The sequence below is a fragment of the Oncorhynchus nerka genome, linkage group LG3 (genome assembly GCF_034236695.1).
Source record: "Oncorhynchus nerka isolate Pitt River linkage group LG3, Oner_Uvic_2.0, whole genome shotgun sequence".
NCBI lineage: Eukaryota > Metazoa > Chordata > Actinopteri > Salmoniformes > Salmonidae > Oncorhynchus > Oncorhynchus nerka.
In genome coordinates this window covers 60380208-60397461 of record NC_088398.1, presented here as the reverse complement: position 1 = coordinate 60397461, position 17254 = coordinate 60380208, and the positions used below count along the sequence as shown (strand labels likewise).

The 17254-nt window shown below is 44.2% G+C and overlaps 1 protein-coding gene across 1 annotated transcript; it reads left to right on the top strand.

Moving 5' to 3' along the window:
• The first annotated feature begins 2556 nt into the window (after nucleotides 1–2556).
• Nucleotides 2557–17049, top strand: epsti1 (epithelial stromal interaction 1). Its single transcript, XM_029638203.2, is given in 12 exon segments — nucleotides 2557–2684; nucleotides 2687–2810; nucleotides 4653–4711; nucleotides 5252–5335; nucleotides 5431–5504; nucleotides 6157–6240; nucleotides 6862–6935; nucleotides 8107–8191; nucleotides 10319–10402; nucleotides 10520–10581; nucleotides 10865–11070; nucleotides 16227–17049. Coding segments are annotated over 12 exon segments (1131 nt in total). The 5' UTR covers nucleotides 2557–2617; the 3' UTR covers nucleotides 16355–17049.
• Nucleotides 17050–17254: the final 205 nt, after the last annotated feature.

Genomic DNA, 17254 nt, shown 5'->3' with positions numbered 1-17254 from the left:
TACCAGATCTCAACCTAATTAAACATGTATTGGAAATTCTGGAACAGCGTTTTCTGCCACCATCAACAAAACACCAAATTATTGAATTTATCGTGGAAGAATGGTATCAAATAGAGTTCCAGACACTTAGGCTACATGGCAGAATATATGTCAAGGCTATTGAAGCTGTTCTGGCGGCGCATGGTGGCCCAACGCCCTATTAACATACTATGTTGGTGTTTCCGTTATTTTGGCAGTTACCTGTAGGGCCTTTCTTGCAAAACATATTTAAAAATGTTATCAATGAATCACATGAAAACAAACAAATTAAATGTCATAAAAAATATACATAGTGAGATAATTCACAGCAATAGCAGATGGAAGCAATACATTTTTATTTACTCCTAGGGAATTTAAATCCTGCAACACAATTTGTATTAGGATACAGCAATATTACTTTTATTCAGTTGTAAAAACGATTCTGCTAAACTTTTATAGTGTTGGGCTGACTGTACACCCCTTGATTGTTTTCCACATTTTGTTGTGTTACTGTAACGGTTCTCTTGTGGTGAAGGAGAGTTGGACCAAAATGCAGCGTGTAGATTGCGATCCATGTTTAATAAACAAACGTAAAACACGAATCAATTATAAACACTACAAAACAAAGAACGTAATGAAAACCGAAACAGCCTATACTTGTGTAAACTAACACCGCGACAGGACTAAGGACAATCACCCACGAAACACTCAAAGAATATGGCTGCCTAAATATGGTTCCCAATCAGAGACAACGATAAACACCTGCCTCTGATTGAGAACCACTTCAGACAGCCATAGACTTAACTAGAACACCCCACTAAGCTACAATCCCAATACCAACACACCACATACAGAAACCCCATGCCACACCCTGGCCTGACCAAATAAATGAAGATAAACACAAAATACCTCGACCAGGGCGTGACAGTTACAGACTCAATTTAAAATGGATTTAATAGAGATGCTGTGTCACTGACCTACACTCAATACCTCATAATTTCAAAGTGGAATGATGTTTTGTGACATTTTTACAAATGTATTAAAAATGAAAAGCTGAAATGTGTTGAGTCAATAAGTACTCAACCCCTTTGTTATGGCAAGCCTAAATGAGTCCAGTAGTAAAGATTTGCTTAACAAGTCCCATAATAAGTTGCATGGACTCACTCTGTGTGCAATAATAGTGTTTAACATGATTTTTGAATGACTACATCATCTCTGTACCCCACACATACAATTATTATCTCTAGGGTCCCTCCGTTAAGCAGTGCATTTCAAACACAGATTCAATCACAAAGACCAGGTAGGTTTCTCAATGCCTCAATGCCTATTAGTAGATGGGTAAAAAAGCAAACATTGAATATCCCTTTGAGCATAGTGAAGTTATTAATGAAGTTATTAGTGAAGTTATTAATGAAGTTATTAATTGCACTTTGGATGGTGTATCAATACACCCAGTCAATACACCCACCAAGAAGGAAATGAGGCCAATAGTGACTTTTAAAACAGTTACAGAGTTTAATGGCTGTGATAGAAGAAAACTGAGGATGGATCAACAACATTGTAGTTACTCCACAATACTAACCTAATTGACAGAGTGAAAAGAAGTAAGCCTGTACAGAATTTAAAAAAATACAAAACATGCATCCTGTTTTCAACAAGGCACTAAAGCAATACTGCAAAAAATGTGGCAAAGCACATCACTTTTTGTTCTGAATACAAAGTGTTATGTTTGGGGCAAATCCAATACAACACATGACTGAGTACCACTCTCCATACTGTTAAGCATAGTGGTGGCTTTATCATGTTATGGGTATGCTTGTAATAGTTAAGGACTGGGGAGTTTTTCAGAATAATAAATAAATAATAAATAAATGGAATGTAGCTAAGCACAGGCATAATCCTAGAGGTAAATCTGGTTCAGTCTGCTTCCACCAGACACTGGGAGATGAATTCATCTATCAGCAGGACAATAACCTAAAACACAAGGCCAAATTTACACTGGACTTGCTTACCAAGAAGACAGTGAATGTTCCTAAGTGGCTGAGTTACAGTTTTGACTTAAATCTGCTTGGAAATCTATGGCAATACCTGAAAATGGTTGTCTAGCAATGATCAACAACCAATTTTACTGAGCTTGAAGAATTATGAAAATAATAAATGGCCAAATGTTGTACAATCCAGGTGGGTAAAGATCTCAGATACTTACCCAGAAATACTCACAGCTGTAATCGCAGCCAAATGTGATTCTAACATGTTTTGACTTGTGAATACTTATCTAATCAAGATATATTAGTGTTTTATTTTTCATGATTTGTTTTACAAAATGTTCGAATTTTTCTTACATGTCGACATTAGAGTATTTAGTGTAGATCATTGACAAAAAAATGTAAATTAAACACATAAAAAATCCCACTTTGTACAACAAATTTTGGAAAAGTCAAGAGGTGTGAATACTTTCTGAAGGCACTGTAGTCTGTGGGTAATACTGGGAGTTAAACTTTCCAATACGCGTGTCTGCCACAGGGGGGTAGGGGCTTCTCCAATTTACCGGCGTCTCAGACAGTTCTGTGTCAGTAGCCATAGGATATAGGCTGCCACCATGGACGACCAGGGATATTATAGTAATAATAGAATCAATTTGACCAATGCAGGAGTTAATCGGAGAACAAAAGACAGTCTGGAAATAATGCATTGCTAGAGCCCGGGGATTCCAATCCTGATGTCAACGCTAACGCACCTGTTAACGCGAACACCGACCCACAAACACAGCAGGATCCAACTCAGCCTCGACAGTGAGTAGTAGCCAATAATATGTATCTACATTAGACTATGTATTTTCCAATGTTTCAAGGGGATATTCGGGCTATATTGATATGGAAGGTCCTCTTCTGCATCAAGTTTAAGAAGAATTTGGAAAAGTTTTGGAAGTATTATTATGTAAAAGTTAAGTATTTATGTAAAGTCATATTCTCCTTTAGGCTACAGTAAATTTCAGTTTCGTTTCATGCTCTTAATTCCTGTGAAGTGGAAGAGAAAACCAGAGATTATTTTGAGGAGATGGAAAACTGCATTGCAATCCTAATAGGGCCTATTGTGTACGTTGTCAATGGGCCGCGCGGTGCATTCTGGGCGATTGTGGGACAATTAGAGCTCTCCTTTCAGGAGTGAATGGGAGTCAATTGGGCGCAAGTTTAAAAACCTAACGTTACCATGCATTTCGTGAACATGAAGTACACATTTACACATCTTTTGGAGATTAACTTGTTATCTGTAATATCGTATAGCTTTGGAATCGTGACATTACGTACTTCCGAGGAAAATAGGCAGGTTTATCGACTCATACCTGATTTTGAGAAGGGATTGCGTGACGATTAAGTTAGCAACCGCGTGACACAGAATGACAACGTAAACGTGATTGGTCGACAGTTTGCTGGGCCGGATGTCATACATTGGCCATTCGTTCCTATCTCCTTCTGTCTCTAATATCTCTGGTGAAAATAGTCTATGCGCACGCATACGCACATGAGCAGACGCTTGCGTTCTGTTTTGGTGCACAAGAATATTGCCTCTGTCTGGTAAAACCCTTGGCACAGAAGATTATGAGGGTTATTACACGTCTAAGTAGGGGGAGGCATTTACATTTCCCTTTCTCTCGCTTTCTCTGACTGGTTGTATCACCGCTTGATATGGCAACTGCTCTGCATACGACCGACCGCAAGGCGCTACAGAGGGTAGTGCGTAGTATGGCCCAGTACATCACTAGAGCCAAATTTCCTGCCATCCAGAAACTCTATACCATGTGGTTTCAGAGGAAGGCCCTAAAATAGTCTAAGACTCCAGCCACCCTAGTGTTAGACTGTTCTCTCTGCTACAGGCGACACCGGAGCGCAAAGTCTAGGTCCAAAAGGCTAACCGCAAGCCATTAGACTGCTGAACAGCTAATCAAATGGCTACTGTCGTGGATAATTGTTTCAGAAATATAATACTCTCAGAAGAACTTTGTGAATTCAATGTAGACTTTAATACAAGTTATTAAGAGCCGTGCTGGTCCGCGGAACAGCCACCCCTTCTTAGCACTGGCTCAGCTTTTATACATACATAGTATTTGTCTACATCACATATGTAAATAAAGTTACTCCCCCTTAGTTCGTCTGCCACCATTAAATTCCTATTCTGAGTTCTTTGCTTGTTTACGCCCACTAACGCTCATATCTGCTTTTGGTTACAACAATGGCAGAACTCTTTCCATGTTCTAAAAATAATGTATGTATTGCATGCTTATGTTTTACGTGTTAGTCATCAGCTATCTTGCCTACATCTTTCTTCCTGTATCCTGCTGACCATATGTATTCTTTCAAAAATATTATAGTATAGCCTGGGTGTCATGAGGCCTGGGTGCCATCTTCTCTTAATGTGCAAGTCCTTGCTCTTTCAGCCTTGCAACCAGACCTATGTAATGCTCAGCTCTCTCCTCAATGGTTCGCTCCAACACTACCCAGACTTTTTGAATTGACCCCCTTTTTACACTGCTGCTACTCACTGTTTATTATCTATGCATAGTCACTTTACCCCTACCTACATGTACATATTACCTCAATTTACTTCGACTAACCTTTCCATGCTCTCTCTCTCAGTTCAGATGGGTTCACCATGATACCACCCATTGAATCACGAAGGAGTAAACTACAAATGAGTAAGTCTCGTTGTAGCGACCCTGGTATATTGACTCTGCCACTTGAGGATGCTTTTGTGGCACAATCGATTTCTGGGGGTCGGTTCAAGGTGCACTCCCTGCCTGTTTTATTACATTAGCATTGATATATCTCTACATCCCTCCCTCCATCCCTCTATCCCTCCCTCCCTTCCCATCTACCCCTCCCTCCAGTAATAGTATATATTAGTAATATACTATATATTATATTATAAACTGGGTGGTTCGAGCCCTGAATGCTGATTGGCTGACAGCCGTGGTATATCAGACCATATAGCACAGGTATGACAAAACATTTGTTTTTACTGTTCTTATTATGTTGGTAACCAGTTTATAATAGCAATAAGGCACCTCGTGGGTTTGTGGTATATGTCCAATATACCACGGCCACGTTGCGTCGTGCCTAAGAACAACACTTAGTCGTGGTATATTGCCAATATACCACACCCCCTCGTGCCTTATTGCTTAAATATACTTGGAATGTAAAATGTCAACATGTCACCGTTCTCTTTTAACCTGCAGTGGCTCAGAAAGAAGAGGAGGATTTACAGAGATGGAAGGAAGCAAACAGACCTGGTCCTGTCCAGCTGGCCCCAGAGAGGCTAGGTACACACACACACACACACACACACACACACACACACACACACACACACACACACACTAATAATATTATCTTCTAATGCATGTATCTCTGTAAGGTGGTGCTGTGTCATTGGCTGAGGCCAGAGAGAGGCAGCTGTTGGAGTTACGCCGATCTAAACTGCAGAAACAGGTATTCCATCATTACACTTTACAATAAAGATGTATTTATACCTTTATGGCCCGTATTCCATCATTACACTTTACAATAAAGATGTATTTATACCTTTATGGCCCGTATTCCATCATTACACTTTACAATAAAGATGTATTTATACCTTTATGGCCCGTATTCCATCATTACACTTTACAATAAAGATGTATTTATACCTTTATCATTACACTTTACAATAAAGATGTATTTTCCATCATTACACATTTACAATAAAGATGTATTTATACCTTTATGGCCCGTATTCCATCATTACACTTTACAATAAAGATGTATTTATACCTTTATGGCCCGTATTCCATCATTACACTTTACAATAAAGATGTATTTATACCTTTATGGCCCGTATTCCATCATTACACTTTACAATAAAGATGTATTTATACCTTTATGGCCCGTATTCCATCATTACACTTTACAATAAAGATGTATTTATACCTTTATGGCCCGTATTCCATCATTACACTTTACAATAAAGATGTATTTATACCTTTATGGCCCGTATTCCAGCCTGGCATTTAAAACCCTCACATTCTGTTAATTCCTTGATGATGCCTTCTAAATAGCCCTTGACAGACAGTGTGAGTAAGTTGTCTATTTGTGTTGCGTGAAGCTGAGAAAAGAGGAGATGGACCGGCAACGGAAACAGGCTGAGGAAGAGGAGAATGACAGGATGAAGGCTAAACAGCGGGAGAAGGTAAGAGAGGGATGGAAAGGGTGTTAGCACTGTACAAATACATCTCTTACTTACTATTGATGTCACTGTATTGTTACATACCATATACTGTAGGTATACAGAAGGTATTGTTTCTCTCTGTAATACCATTTCATTCCAACAGATGTCACTGCAGACAGCTGGCAGGCACACTAATCCTAGATGTGTTGATGGAATGAGAGAGAGAGAGAGAGAGAGAGAGAGAGAGAGAGAGAGGAAAATAGACAGAGAGGAAGAGACATATCCACACCCATCATTAAGGAGACAATAGTTCCCTGACTGATTGATGGTGTTTCCAGGAACCACAGGCTGCAGCAGAGAGAGCTGTTACACATGTTTGAGTCCATGTCTGGCTGTCCTCTGAGTGGTGAATACAGACAGAGATGTCTTAATAGTGGTTCATGAAGGACACCAGAGCAGTGGTTACGGAACCTTTAACGAGTCACGTTAATTACATTTCAAGCACTGTCTTGTGACCCACCTAATGAAGCTGACCATGTTTCTCTCTACAACCTAGTCCTAGATTGTAACCTGAGAGGGAATGGTTACGACAAGTCCCTACTAATTAGTAACAAGTCACTGATGTGTTCAACTATGTTACAGGCTGAGAGACTGGAGGAGAGGCGAGAACAGGAGGAGAGGCAGAGGAGAGAAGTTCTCCAACAGGACCACCTCAGGTCAGCACTTTGAACTTGTGAATAAATAAGGTTTTTCTGTAGCAGACATCAGAGGAGGTGAGGGCGTGTGACACACACTTAACCTGTCTCTCCCTGTTTACCTTCACATCCGTCACTGAACCATGTAAATCCTTCTACTCACCTGAAGTAACATACCGTATCATTACAGGTGGAGGAGAGTCAAAAACTGAAGGAGAATGCAGAACCCTTGCACTTTAATGGATGTTTATGTACAGAGTGTTATGTGCAGGAATCTCTTCTCCAAAGCATAATAATATTAATACTGGTCCAAACCCTTAGCCCTTAAGCACCCAACGGAGTTATTGATATTACTGGTCCAAACCCTTAGCCCTTAAGCACCCAACGGAGTTATTGATATTACTGGTCCAAACCCTTAGCCCTTAAGCACCCAACGGAGTTATTGATATTACTGGTCCAAACCCTTAGCCCTTAAGCACCCAACGGAGTTATTGTGTTATTGGAACCCTGGCTACATTCCAACCCCTCTGGAGGAAAATGATGTTTGATGTCACACCACTGGCACCAGCCTAACAACAACAAACATGACACACACTAGGAGAACTGTAGGGAAGGAAAAATACAGGCATGTACAGACAGACAGGCGGACGGACGGGCGGGCGGACGGGCGGGCGGGCAGACAGGCAGACGGAGGAAGGAGGGATGGACGGACGGGCGGGCGGGCGGGCGGGTGGGCGGGCAGACAGACAGGCAGACGGAGGGGGAGGGAGGGAGGGAGGAGGGAGGGAGGGAGGGAGGGGCAGGCAGACAGACAGGCGGATGGACGGGCGGGTAGACAGACAGGCAGACGGAGGGAGGGAGGGAGGGGCAGGCAGACTGACAGACGGAGGGAGGGAGGGACGGACGGGCGGGCAGACAGACAGATGGACGGAGGGACGGAGGGAGCATGTTGGAGTCAGGGGTAGAGAGAGGAGAGGCAGTTACAGAGTACAGATGACGGGGCTACAGATGGGACTGAGACGGGGACAGGACCGTTAGGACAGAGGACTGAGACACAGGACAGGAAAGAGGATGAAGACAGTAAGAGTCAGACCAGGACAAACAGACTAGGTGACCCCTCTGTGAGGGAGAATCAGGAGTGTCTGCAGAAAACATTAACACCACTGTGTGTGTGTGTGTGTGTGATCTGCAGGAAGACAAAGCAGTTCCTTCAGAGGGTGGAGAGGTCAGATGCAGCTCCATTGGCAGTGACTAGTGCCTCACACACATCACCCTGGGTAGGACTATGTGTGTGTGTATCCTAGACAGGGCCCTGGGTTCAGAACTCTCAGAGTTGTGGCTGTGAGGTCAGGGGTAATTCACACCAATGGATCCATCTTTGTATACGATCTGCTTTCATTGACCGTGGTGGAGTGAGGATAAACTCAGCCCCAGAAATGTTGGTCCAGCCCAGCCCGGGAATATACCCATCCCCTTAATATATTATCCTCTGGTTAGAGAGCTGTGTGTGTGTGTGTGTGTGTGTGTGTGTGAGAGAGAGATAGCCTGTGCACAGAGAAACTTTAGAGGTTGTGATTGGATTTAAGTAAGTGTAAATAAATACACACTAGAAGTCTTGCTGTCTCTTTCACTCTCTCTCTCTCTGTCTATCTTTCTCTACCCTCGCTTTCCTTCTCCATCTCTTTCTCCATCTCTTTCTCTCTCTCTTTCTCTCTCTCTCTATCCCCCCTCTCCTCATAATTTGATGGTTATAGGAAGGGAGTTGGTGGGTTAGGCTCACAGAGTTCACATAAAGTACGGAGAGATGGCGAGATAGAGAGAGAGAGAGATGGATAGAGAGAGAGAGAGGGAGAGGGAGGGGGGGGTTCACTGCCGACAGACCAAGGGTGGAATAACCTGCATAGTTCTGGTGAAAGTACCTGGAAGGAAGCCAATGAGAGGCCAGGATGCAGGAAGACCTGCTAATCACAGATGTCATCTTTGCTATGTCATCCAGGTCGATATGTCAACCAGCTCCACAAGAACCAATCAATCTACCTGGAGAGGATGGAGAAATAGACCACAAGCCATCGTAGCTTAATGTGTGTAATATACTATTGTTTGTATGTAGTGCTAATAATAGTAGTGTTGATGTCTCATCTCAGCCCTAGCCTGGTCTCAGTGGTGTCGTGTCTGGTGATGCTGCAGACAGCAGACAGGGGAGAGCAGGAAGGAAGTTTCTCAGGGTTTGAGTATGTGTGTGTTAGGGAAGGGTTTCATACTGTACTGACTGACAACAGTATTATGTGTCAACTGACATCTTTATTCAAATTGCACACACAGCTGTGGTAGACAGACAGATAGACAGAGGAAATGTTTTCTTGTGTGGCCCTTTCTCATTGTTGTGCAAGTTTCTCTAGTTTCCCTTATTTCTCACCTTATTGGGAGAATTAGCCGTGCCAGGAGTGATAGAGAAGGAGAGAGAGAGAGGGTGAGGAGAGGGAGAGAGGGTGAGGAAGGGAGAGAGAGGCTGAAGAGAGGGAGAGAGAAAGAGGGAGAGAAAGAGAGGGTACGGAGAGGGAGAGAGAGAGGGTGAGGAGAGGGAGAAGAGAGGTTGAGGAGAGGGAGAAGAGAGCGAGAGAGAGGGTGAGGAGAGAGAGCGATGGGAAGAGGGCTGCATGCAAAGATGAGGAAACAGAACAGGAATCGAGAAATAGAGAGAGTGATAGCAGAAGAGAGAAAGGGATTCCTCTCCCTGACAGGCAGTGACTGTAGGATAACCCAAAAGGATAGAAACATCACATGACACTACCTGTCATCTCTGTGGAGACAGTCATACACAGAGTAATGTGTGTAGCGGTATGCCTCTCCAGTTTCCATAGAGATCCGACATTCTATTCATATATTTTCTGCTTGTTTTCTCTGAAAACATGGTAGTGAAGGAGTGTCAGGATGTCTGTGTTCCTGCTTTACTCTCTATTGACCTGGTCTTCTGGAGGTGCTCCAGACTGCAGTACTGGATCCGTCCAAGCTAAACCAACGTCACAGACCCAGTGATCAAAGCCGCTGAACAGGAGGGGGAGAGCAACGGGAAGAGAGTGTGGTTGATGTGGTCTCTACTGGGGTACTGGGGAATTTGTTGTTCTTTCAGAGATGGTTCCTTAAGGGACGATTAATATTCCTTATATCCTCTGTTTGTGTGGGGAGTGTGCGTGCACGTGTGTGTGTGACTGTGTTGTGTGTGCACTCCCTACTCTCCAGAGTCGGAGGATAGAGAACAGAGAAAGAGCCTGACACCAGAAAAACAACTCTCTCTCTCTCTCTCTCTCTCTCTCTCTCTCTCTCTCTCCCTCTGTCTCTGTCTCTGTCTGTCTGTGTTCAAACAGAGGCCTGAGACCCTGTTTTCTTATGTTCCTGTCCTGCAGGCCAGAGCCCAGGAATACAGGTCAGAGAGGAGAGAGGAGGAGAACACCGCTCTACAGCTGAAGAAGGAGGAACAGAGGAAGAAGGTACCCTGTCAAATATACAACCATTGCTAACAAATGTTATCGGTATATGTAGCCCAAGCAGGAATGAAACTACAGTTCAGTTATGGGGGCAGTACTAATCCATGTTCTTCCCCTCAGAGTGAGGTTTTGGAGGAGAAAGAGAGTGATCAAGAGGAGGAGAGGATGAGAGAATTGAGAAGGTGTGCTCATTTTTACAACAATGTTCAAACCTAGTTGTCATTTTTTTATGTTGAGTGATCTGTTTAGACATTGTTCCCTTATTTATTTTGCTCCAGTAGTTGGCTGGATGGCCTGTAATCTGTTGATATTTCTAATCTCTTTTTAATAGTTTAAAATATATTATTATCCCTGTAAAGGAGATGTTGCTTGCAGCATTACAAACATTAGCATAGAAACATACTGAATACATTCCAAGGAAACACATACATTTTATAACACACAAATGATTATGTCTGGTGGCAGGGGGAGATCAGCTTTCCTCGACCGACTGCAGGGTGGGGGCACAGAGGTTGCAGGGGGGCAGATTGAGCTACAGCGCCCCCCTGTGGCTATGGAGGAGGACAGAAGAGGCTGGCAGACCCATAGCCAGACCTCCCGACCACAAGACACCTTTACATCCCCGGAGCCTGACCCAGCACACAGCACCTCAGAGTGGCGAGAGGAGACCAGTAAGACACACACGGATGCACGTACACATACACACTTGCACACTGGGTACCGTTAATTACAGTCTGTCAGTAAGGGAGGGAAATTCTGGTGTCTCTGAGCCAAGCTGTCAAGTAGAAAGGAAAAGCTCCTCAGTGTGATGCTGTCAGAGGGAGAGTCGGGAATGACTTCACGGCTCTCAAGTCACTCTCCATGGGCCACTTTGACCACTGCCTCCTATCTACAAAAAAGGCAATAATACAGTGTAGTGTAAATACAATTCCAAAATAATGTATGAATCAATGTGTCAGAGACATTCCAGTGGTCAGGGCTTGAAACACTTCTTAGAGATGCTTCTGACATTATTTCATTCTCCTGGTGCAAAGGTGTGCAGTCTTCAGATGTGTGTGTTTGTGCAGAAGACTAAACCCTTTAAATGAACCCATCAATGGCAGCAGCCATTGCCAAAGCCCACATAGCAGCAGCAGGACAGGAGCAGATGTTCTGTTGACTAGAGTTTCCTCATAACAAAGGTACGCACGCTTTGATTCCCTTCCCACGTTCCTGGGCTTCTGTAGCTGATGGCATCTGATGCTTGAGCTTATTTCTGTTGGATTTCACTGTTCACATCAGGACCAGTTCACTTCAGGACCAGTTCACTTCAGGACCAGTTCACTTCAGGACCAGTTCACATCAGGACCAGTTCACTTCAGGACCGGTTCACTTCAGGACCAGTTCACCTGAGGACCAGTTCACTTCAGGAACAGTTCACATCAGGACCAGTTCGCTTCAGGAACAGTTCGCTTCAGGACCAGTTCACTTCAGGACCAGTTCACTTCAGGACCAGTTCACTTCAGGACCAGTTCACTTCAGGACCAGTTCACGTCGGGAACAGTTCACTTCAGGACCAGTTCACTTCAGGACCAGTTCACTTCAGGACCAGTTCACTTCAGGAACAGTTCACTTCAGGACCAGTTCACTTCAGGAACAGTTCACGTCGGGAACAGTTCACGTCGGGAACAGTTCACTTCAGGACTGGTTCACTTCAGGAACAGTTCGCTTCAGGACCAGTTCACTTCAGGACCAGTTCACTTCAGGACCAGTTCACTTCAGGAACAGTTCACTTCGGGAACAGTTCACGTCGGGAACAGTTCACTTCAGGACCAGTTCACTTCAGGAACAGTTCACTTCAGGACCAGTTCACTTCAGGAACAGTTCACTTAGGGAACAGTTCACTTAGGGAACAGTTCACGTCGGGAACAGTTCACGTCGGGAACAGTTCACTTCAGGACTGGTTCACTTCAGGAACAGTTCGCTTCAGGACCAGTTCACTTCAGGACCAGTTCACTTCAGGACCAGTTCACTTCAGGAACAGTTCACTTCGGGAACAGTTCACGTCGGGAACAGTTCACTTCAGGACCAGTTCACTTCAGGAACAGTTCACTTCAGGACCAGTTCACTTCAGGAACAGTTCACTTAGGGAACAGTTCACTTAGGGAACAGTTCACGTCGGGAACAGTTCACGTCGGGAACAGTTCACTTCAGGAACAGTTCACTTTAGGAACAGTTCTCTTCAGGAACAGTTCACTTCAGGAACAGTTCACTTCTGGAACAGTTCTCTTCAGGAACAGTTCACTTCAGGACCAGTTCACGTCAGGAACAGTTCACTTCAGGACCAGTTCACGTCAGGAACAGTTCACGTCAGGAACAGTTCACGTCAGGAACAGTTCACTTCAGGACCAGTTCACGTCAGGAACAGTTCACTTCAGGACCAGTTCACGTCAGGAACAGTTCACGTCAGGAACAGTTAACTTCAGAACCAGTTCACTTCGGGAACAGTTCACTTTGGGAACAGTTCACTTCAGGACCAGTTCACTTCAGGAACAGTTCACTTCAGGACTGGTTCACTTCAGGAACAGTTCGCTTCAGGACCAGTTCACTTCAGGACCAGTTCACTTCAGGACCAGTTCACTTCAGGAACAGTTCACTTCGGGAACAGTTCACGTCGGGAACAGTTCACTTCAGGACCAGTTCACTTCAGGAACAGTTCACTTCAGGACCAGTTCACTTCAGGAACAGTTCACTTAGGGAACAGTTCACTTAGGGAACAGTTCACGTCGGGAACAGTTCACGTCGGGAACAGTTCACTTCAGGAACAGTTCACTTTAGGAACAGTTCTCTTCAGGAACAGTTCACTTCAGGAACAGTTCACTTCTGGAACAGTTCTCTTCAGGAACAGTTCACTTCAGGACCAGTTCACGTCAGGAACAGTTCACTTCAGGACCAGTTCACGTCAGGAACAGTTCACGTCAGGAACAGTTCACGTCAGGAACAGTTCACGTCAGGAACAGTTCACTTCAGGACCAGTTCACGTCAGGAACAGTTCACTTCAGGACCAGTTCACGTCAGGAACAGTTCACGTCAGGAACAGTTAACTTCAGAACCAGTTCACTTCGGGAACAGTTCACTTTGGGAACAGTTCACTTCAGGACCAGTTCACTTCAGGAACAGTTCACTTCAGGACCAGTTCACTTCAGGAACAGTTCACGTCGGGAACAGTTCACGTCGGGAACAGTTCACTTCAGGACTGGTTCACTTCAGGAACAGTTCGCTTCAGGACCAGTTCACTTCAGGACCAGTTCACTTCAGGAACAGTTCACTTCGGGAACAGTTCACGTCGGGAACAGTTCACGTCAGGAACAGTTCACGTCAGGAACAGTTAACTTCAGAACCAGTTCACTTCGGGAACAGTTCACTTCGGGAACAGTTCACGTCGGGAACAGTTCACTTCAGGACCAGTTCACTTCAGGAACAGTTCACTTCAGGAACAGTTCACGTCAAGAACAGTTCACTTCAGAACCAGTTCACTTCAGGAACTACTGCTACTTGTCATCACATCTGTAAAATACTTTTGCTCTCAAGGTCACATTGCACCCATGAAAACTTGCATTAGTTACCCAAGGCAATGCCTAGACTTTGCTCAGTGGGTTTCGCAGGAGACCTGGGTTCGAACCCAGCTGTCATCACAGTACACATAGTTTTCTGCCTGTCAGTGCAGAGCTTTGCCTGGCCAAACTTTCTCAGCCATCATCCCTGACAAACCAACGCCATTCATCCTTTCTAACCAGTTAGCAGCAGGCTGTGAACTGGCTTGGGTGGCTCAGTGGTTTGGAGCATGGGCCTGGTAATGCCAGGGTTGTGGGTTTGATGCCAGGCTTCTGGGTTCCATGCCGGGGTTGGGGGTTTGATGAAAGGGTTATAGGTTCAATCCCGGGGTTGTGGGTTCGCTGCCAAGGTTGTGGGTTCGATGCCAGGGTTTTGGGTTCGTTGCCAGGGTTGTGGGTTCGATGCCAGGGTTGTGCGTTCGATGCCAGGGTTTTCGGTTCGTTGCCAGGGTTGTGGGTTCGATGCCAGGGTTGTGGGTTCGATGCCAGGGTTGTGGGTTCGATGCCAGGGTTTTGGGTTCGATGCCAGGGTTTTGGGTTCGATGCCAGGGTTGTGGGTTCGATGCCAGGGTTGTGGGTTCGTTGCCATGGTTGTGGGTTTGATGCCAGGGTTGTGGGTTCGATGCCAGGGTTGTGGGTTCGATGCCAGGGTGTTGGGTTCGTTGCCAGAGTTGTGGGTTCGATGCCAGGGTTTTGGGTTCGTTGCCAGGGTTGTGGGTTCGATGCCAGGGTTTTGGGTTCGTTGCTAGGGTTGTGGGTTCGATGCCAGGGTTTTGGGTTCGTTGCCAGGGTTGTGGGTTCGATGCCAGGGTTTTGGGTTTGTTGCCAGGGTTGTGGGTTCGATGCCAGGGTGTTGGGTTCGTTGCTAGGGTTGTGGTTTCGATGCCAGGGTTTTGGGTTCGTTGCCAGGGTTGTGGGTTCGATGCCAGGGTTTTGGGTTCGTTGCCAGGGTTGTGGGTTGATCCTGGAGACACCCGTCAACTTGGATCCGATAGCTGTTGTAAATGGCCATGTTCAGTAACCATCCTCATTAGGGTGTAATGTACAGAGTCCAGTTGTCAACTGGAAATAGTTTTTGAGAAAAGCATCTGTCGGCTAAATGGCCATGGTGATTAGGATATAAAGAGGATGCTAGTCCTTCACCACCATAACACTCCTAATCTCCTCCTGGCTGGCTAATGACCTCTCCCTCCAGGCTCCTCACACTGCCCTGCTCAGTGTGTGTGTGTGTGTGTGTGTGTATGCGATCAGGGACTGTTATATTGTGGTTAGTTGGAGGATCAGGTTGGATCAGAATGACTGTGGTGGAAGATCAGTGTTTCTTATTTTTCTTTCTCTCCATCCCCCCCCTCTCTCTTCTCCGGTCATCTGTCCTTCCTGACTGAACCAGATGACCCAGCAGAGAGCATCATGGGAGTGTCCTCTCAGACTGCAGTGAACGGGCTTGGTCTGGGATGAGACTGTCATCCTTATGTCTTGTCTGACTGTGTGTGTGTGTGTGTGTGTGTGTGTGTGTGTGTGTGTGTGTGTGTGTGTGTGTGTGTGTGTGTGTGTGATTGGATGAGGCTTTGGTGTTTAGAATACAAAGCAGAGCTCTGTCATCGTTTCTCATTACAAGGAACATTCATCCAAAATCAAAACGTTTCATAACTCATGAAGTGGTCTAAAGTCAAAGTGGTCTAAATTCGACGGCATCTGTTGCACACAGAAGAAATATACAGCTTTCATTTAGGGTTTGATAGCTCAGGATATGGTACCTCTGTCTCCATACCCCAGCGTTTAGATACAGATGTAGGATCTTAATTTGATCACTCTTTTGTTGCTGAAAATGTTCCAACTGGAAATGCAGATGAGCTTCGTGATTTACATAAATTCACTGAAAACCCACATTAACACACGGTTATATTAACAGTATTGTACTTTTCATGTAGCCTACCTTTGGCCGGCTAATAGCCAAACCACCAATCAAGCAACATTATGGACAAAGCGTTCAAATCCTGTTGCTGCAGGATTATTTTGCTGTGACAATATACATTTGAAATTAAGATCCTACATCTGTATTCAGAACTAAAGGATCATACACTGTGTGTGGTATAGAACTCCATGAGAGCACTTTCCCAGGCTTGTCAAGAGACCGCAACAAAGGATTTCTTTGTTACCCAATATGACTGGAAAAATCATACATGTGCATAAATGTCAAATGTAACACTGAACTCTGTTTTTCTCTCCTCCAGATCCAGACTTTGAGTGGGTTGTGATGAAGCTTCAGAATAGCTTCCCGTTCTGTGAGAGACCCTTTCTGGAGGACATCGTCATTCAGTGTAACGGAGACTATCAACAGGCCTATGACTTACTTATCTAGTGTTGCGGAGACTACCAACAGGCATGTGTGTTAGTCTAATGACAACCCTTGTGTATTAACTTTTAGTGCTGAATCTTCCTCATATCTTCATCTAGTACTAATAATATTCTGAACCTTGAAAGTAATAGTACAATTGTGAAACTTGATTCCGTAATAATGATAATATTGTGAAACTTGACAATATCTATGGATCAAGTAATTATACTATTGTGAAAGGTAATATCTTAGTAATAATAATAGAGTGAAACGACTTAATTTCTTCAGCACAAATGACAAATTACAAATTGCTCCATTGTGTCTGACATTGATTTAGGATGTTTTTTACAAATGAGTTGTAGGTCACTAGGATGAGTCAGCATCTTTATATCCATTTGGCTTTTAACAGGCTCATTGTGTTGTTATGGAAACATCTGTCCTGTTTTCTGTTTCTCTGTATAAAGGCTAATCACAATAACATGTTGGCTATCCATTACAAGGGTTTGTCATCTGTATGATGGACAACAATAGACCGTCTCCCTTGGTGTGTCCTATTAGATCATATATTGGGTCTTTATGTTCTGTGTCACCTCTGGTTTCGCTGAGATGTTTGACTTTTTTCACTTTGTATTCTTCAGATGTTTCCCTGATTGAATTAGTATTGTGATGTTTGGGTCAGCTATCCAGGGCTGTGTTTAATAAATCGTTGTTCAACACGATACGATACATGGTTGAAGAAGCTTTGTCTTTGTCTTTCTATGATGCTGTACTTTCTAAGGGTACTTGCGAATATGTCTTTGTCAGTTGACCCAAAATAGAACAACATAGAAGCCAGTGTTTGTAACAATAGGACACAAAGATGATAAAAAACAAACCCACTTCCATTCATTATTTACCAGAATAGCGATACCATCCCCTTCTTAT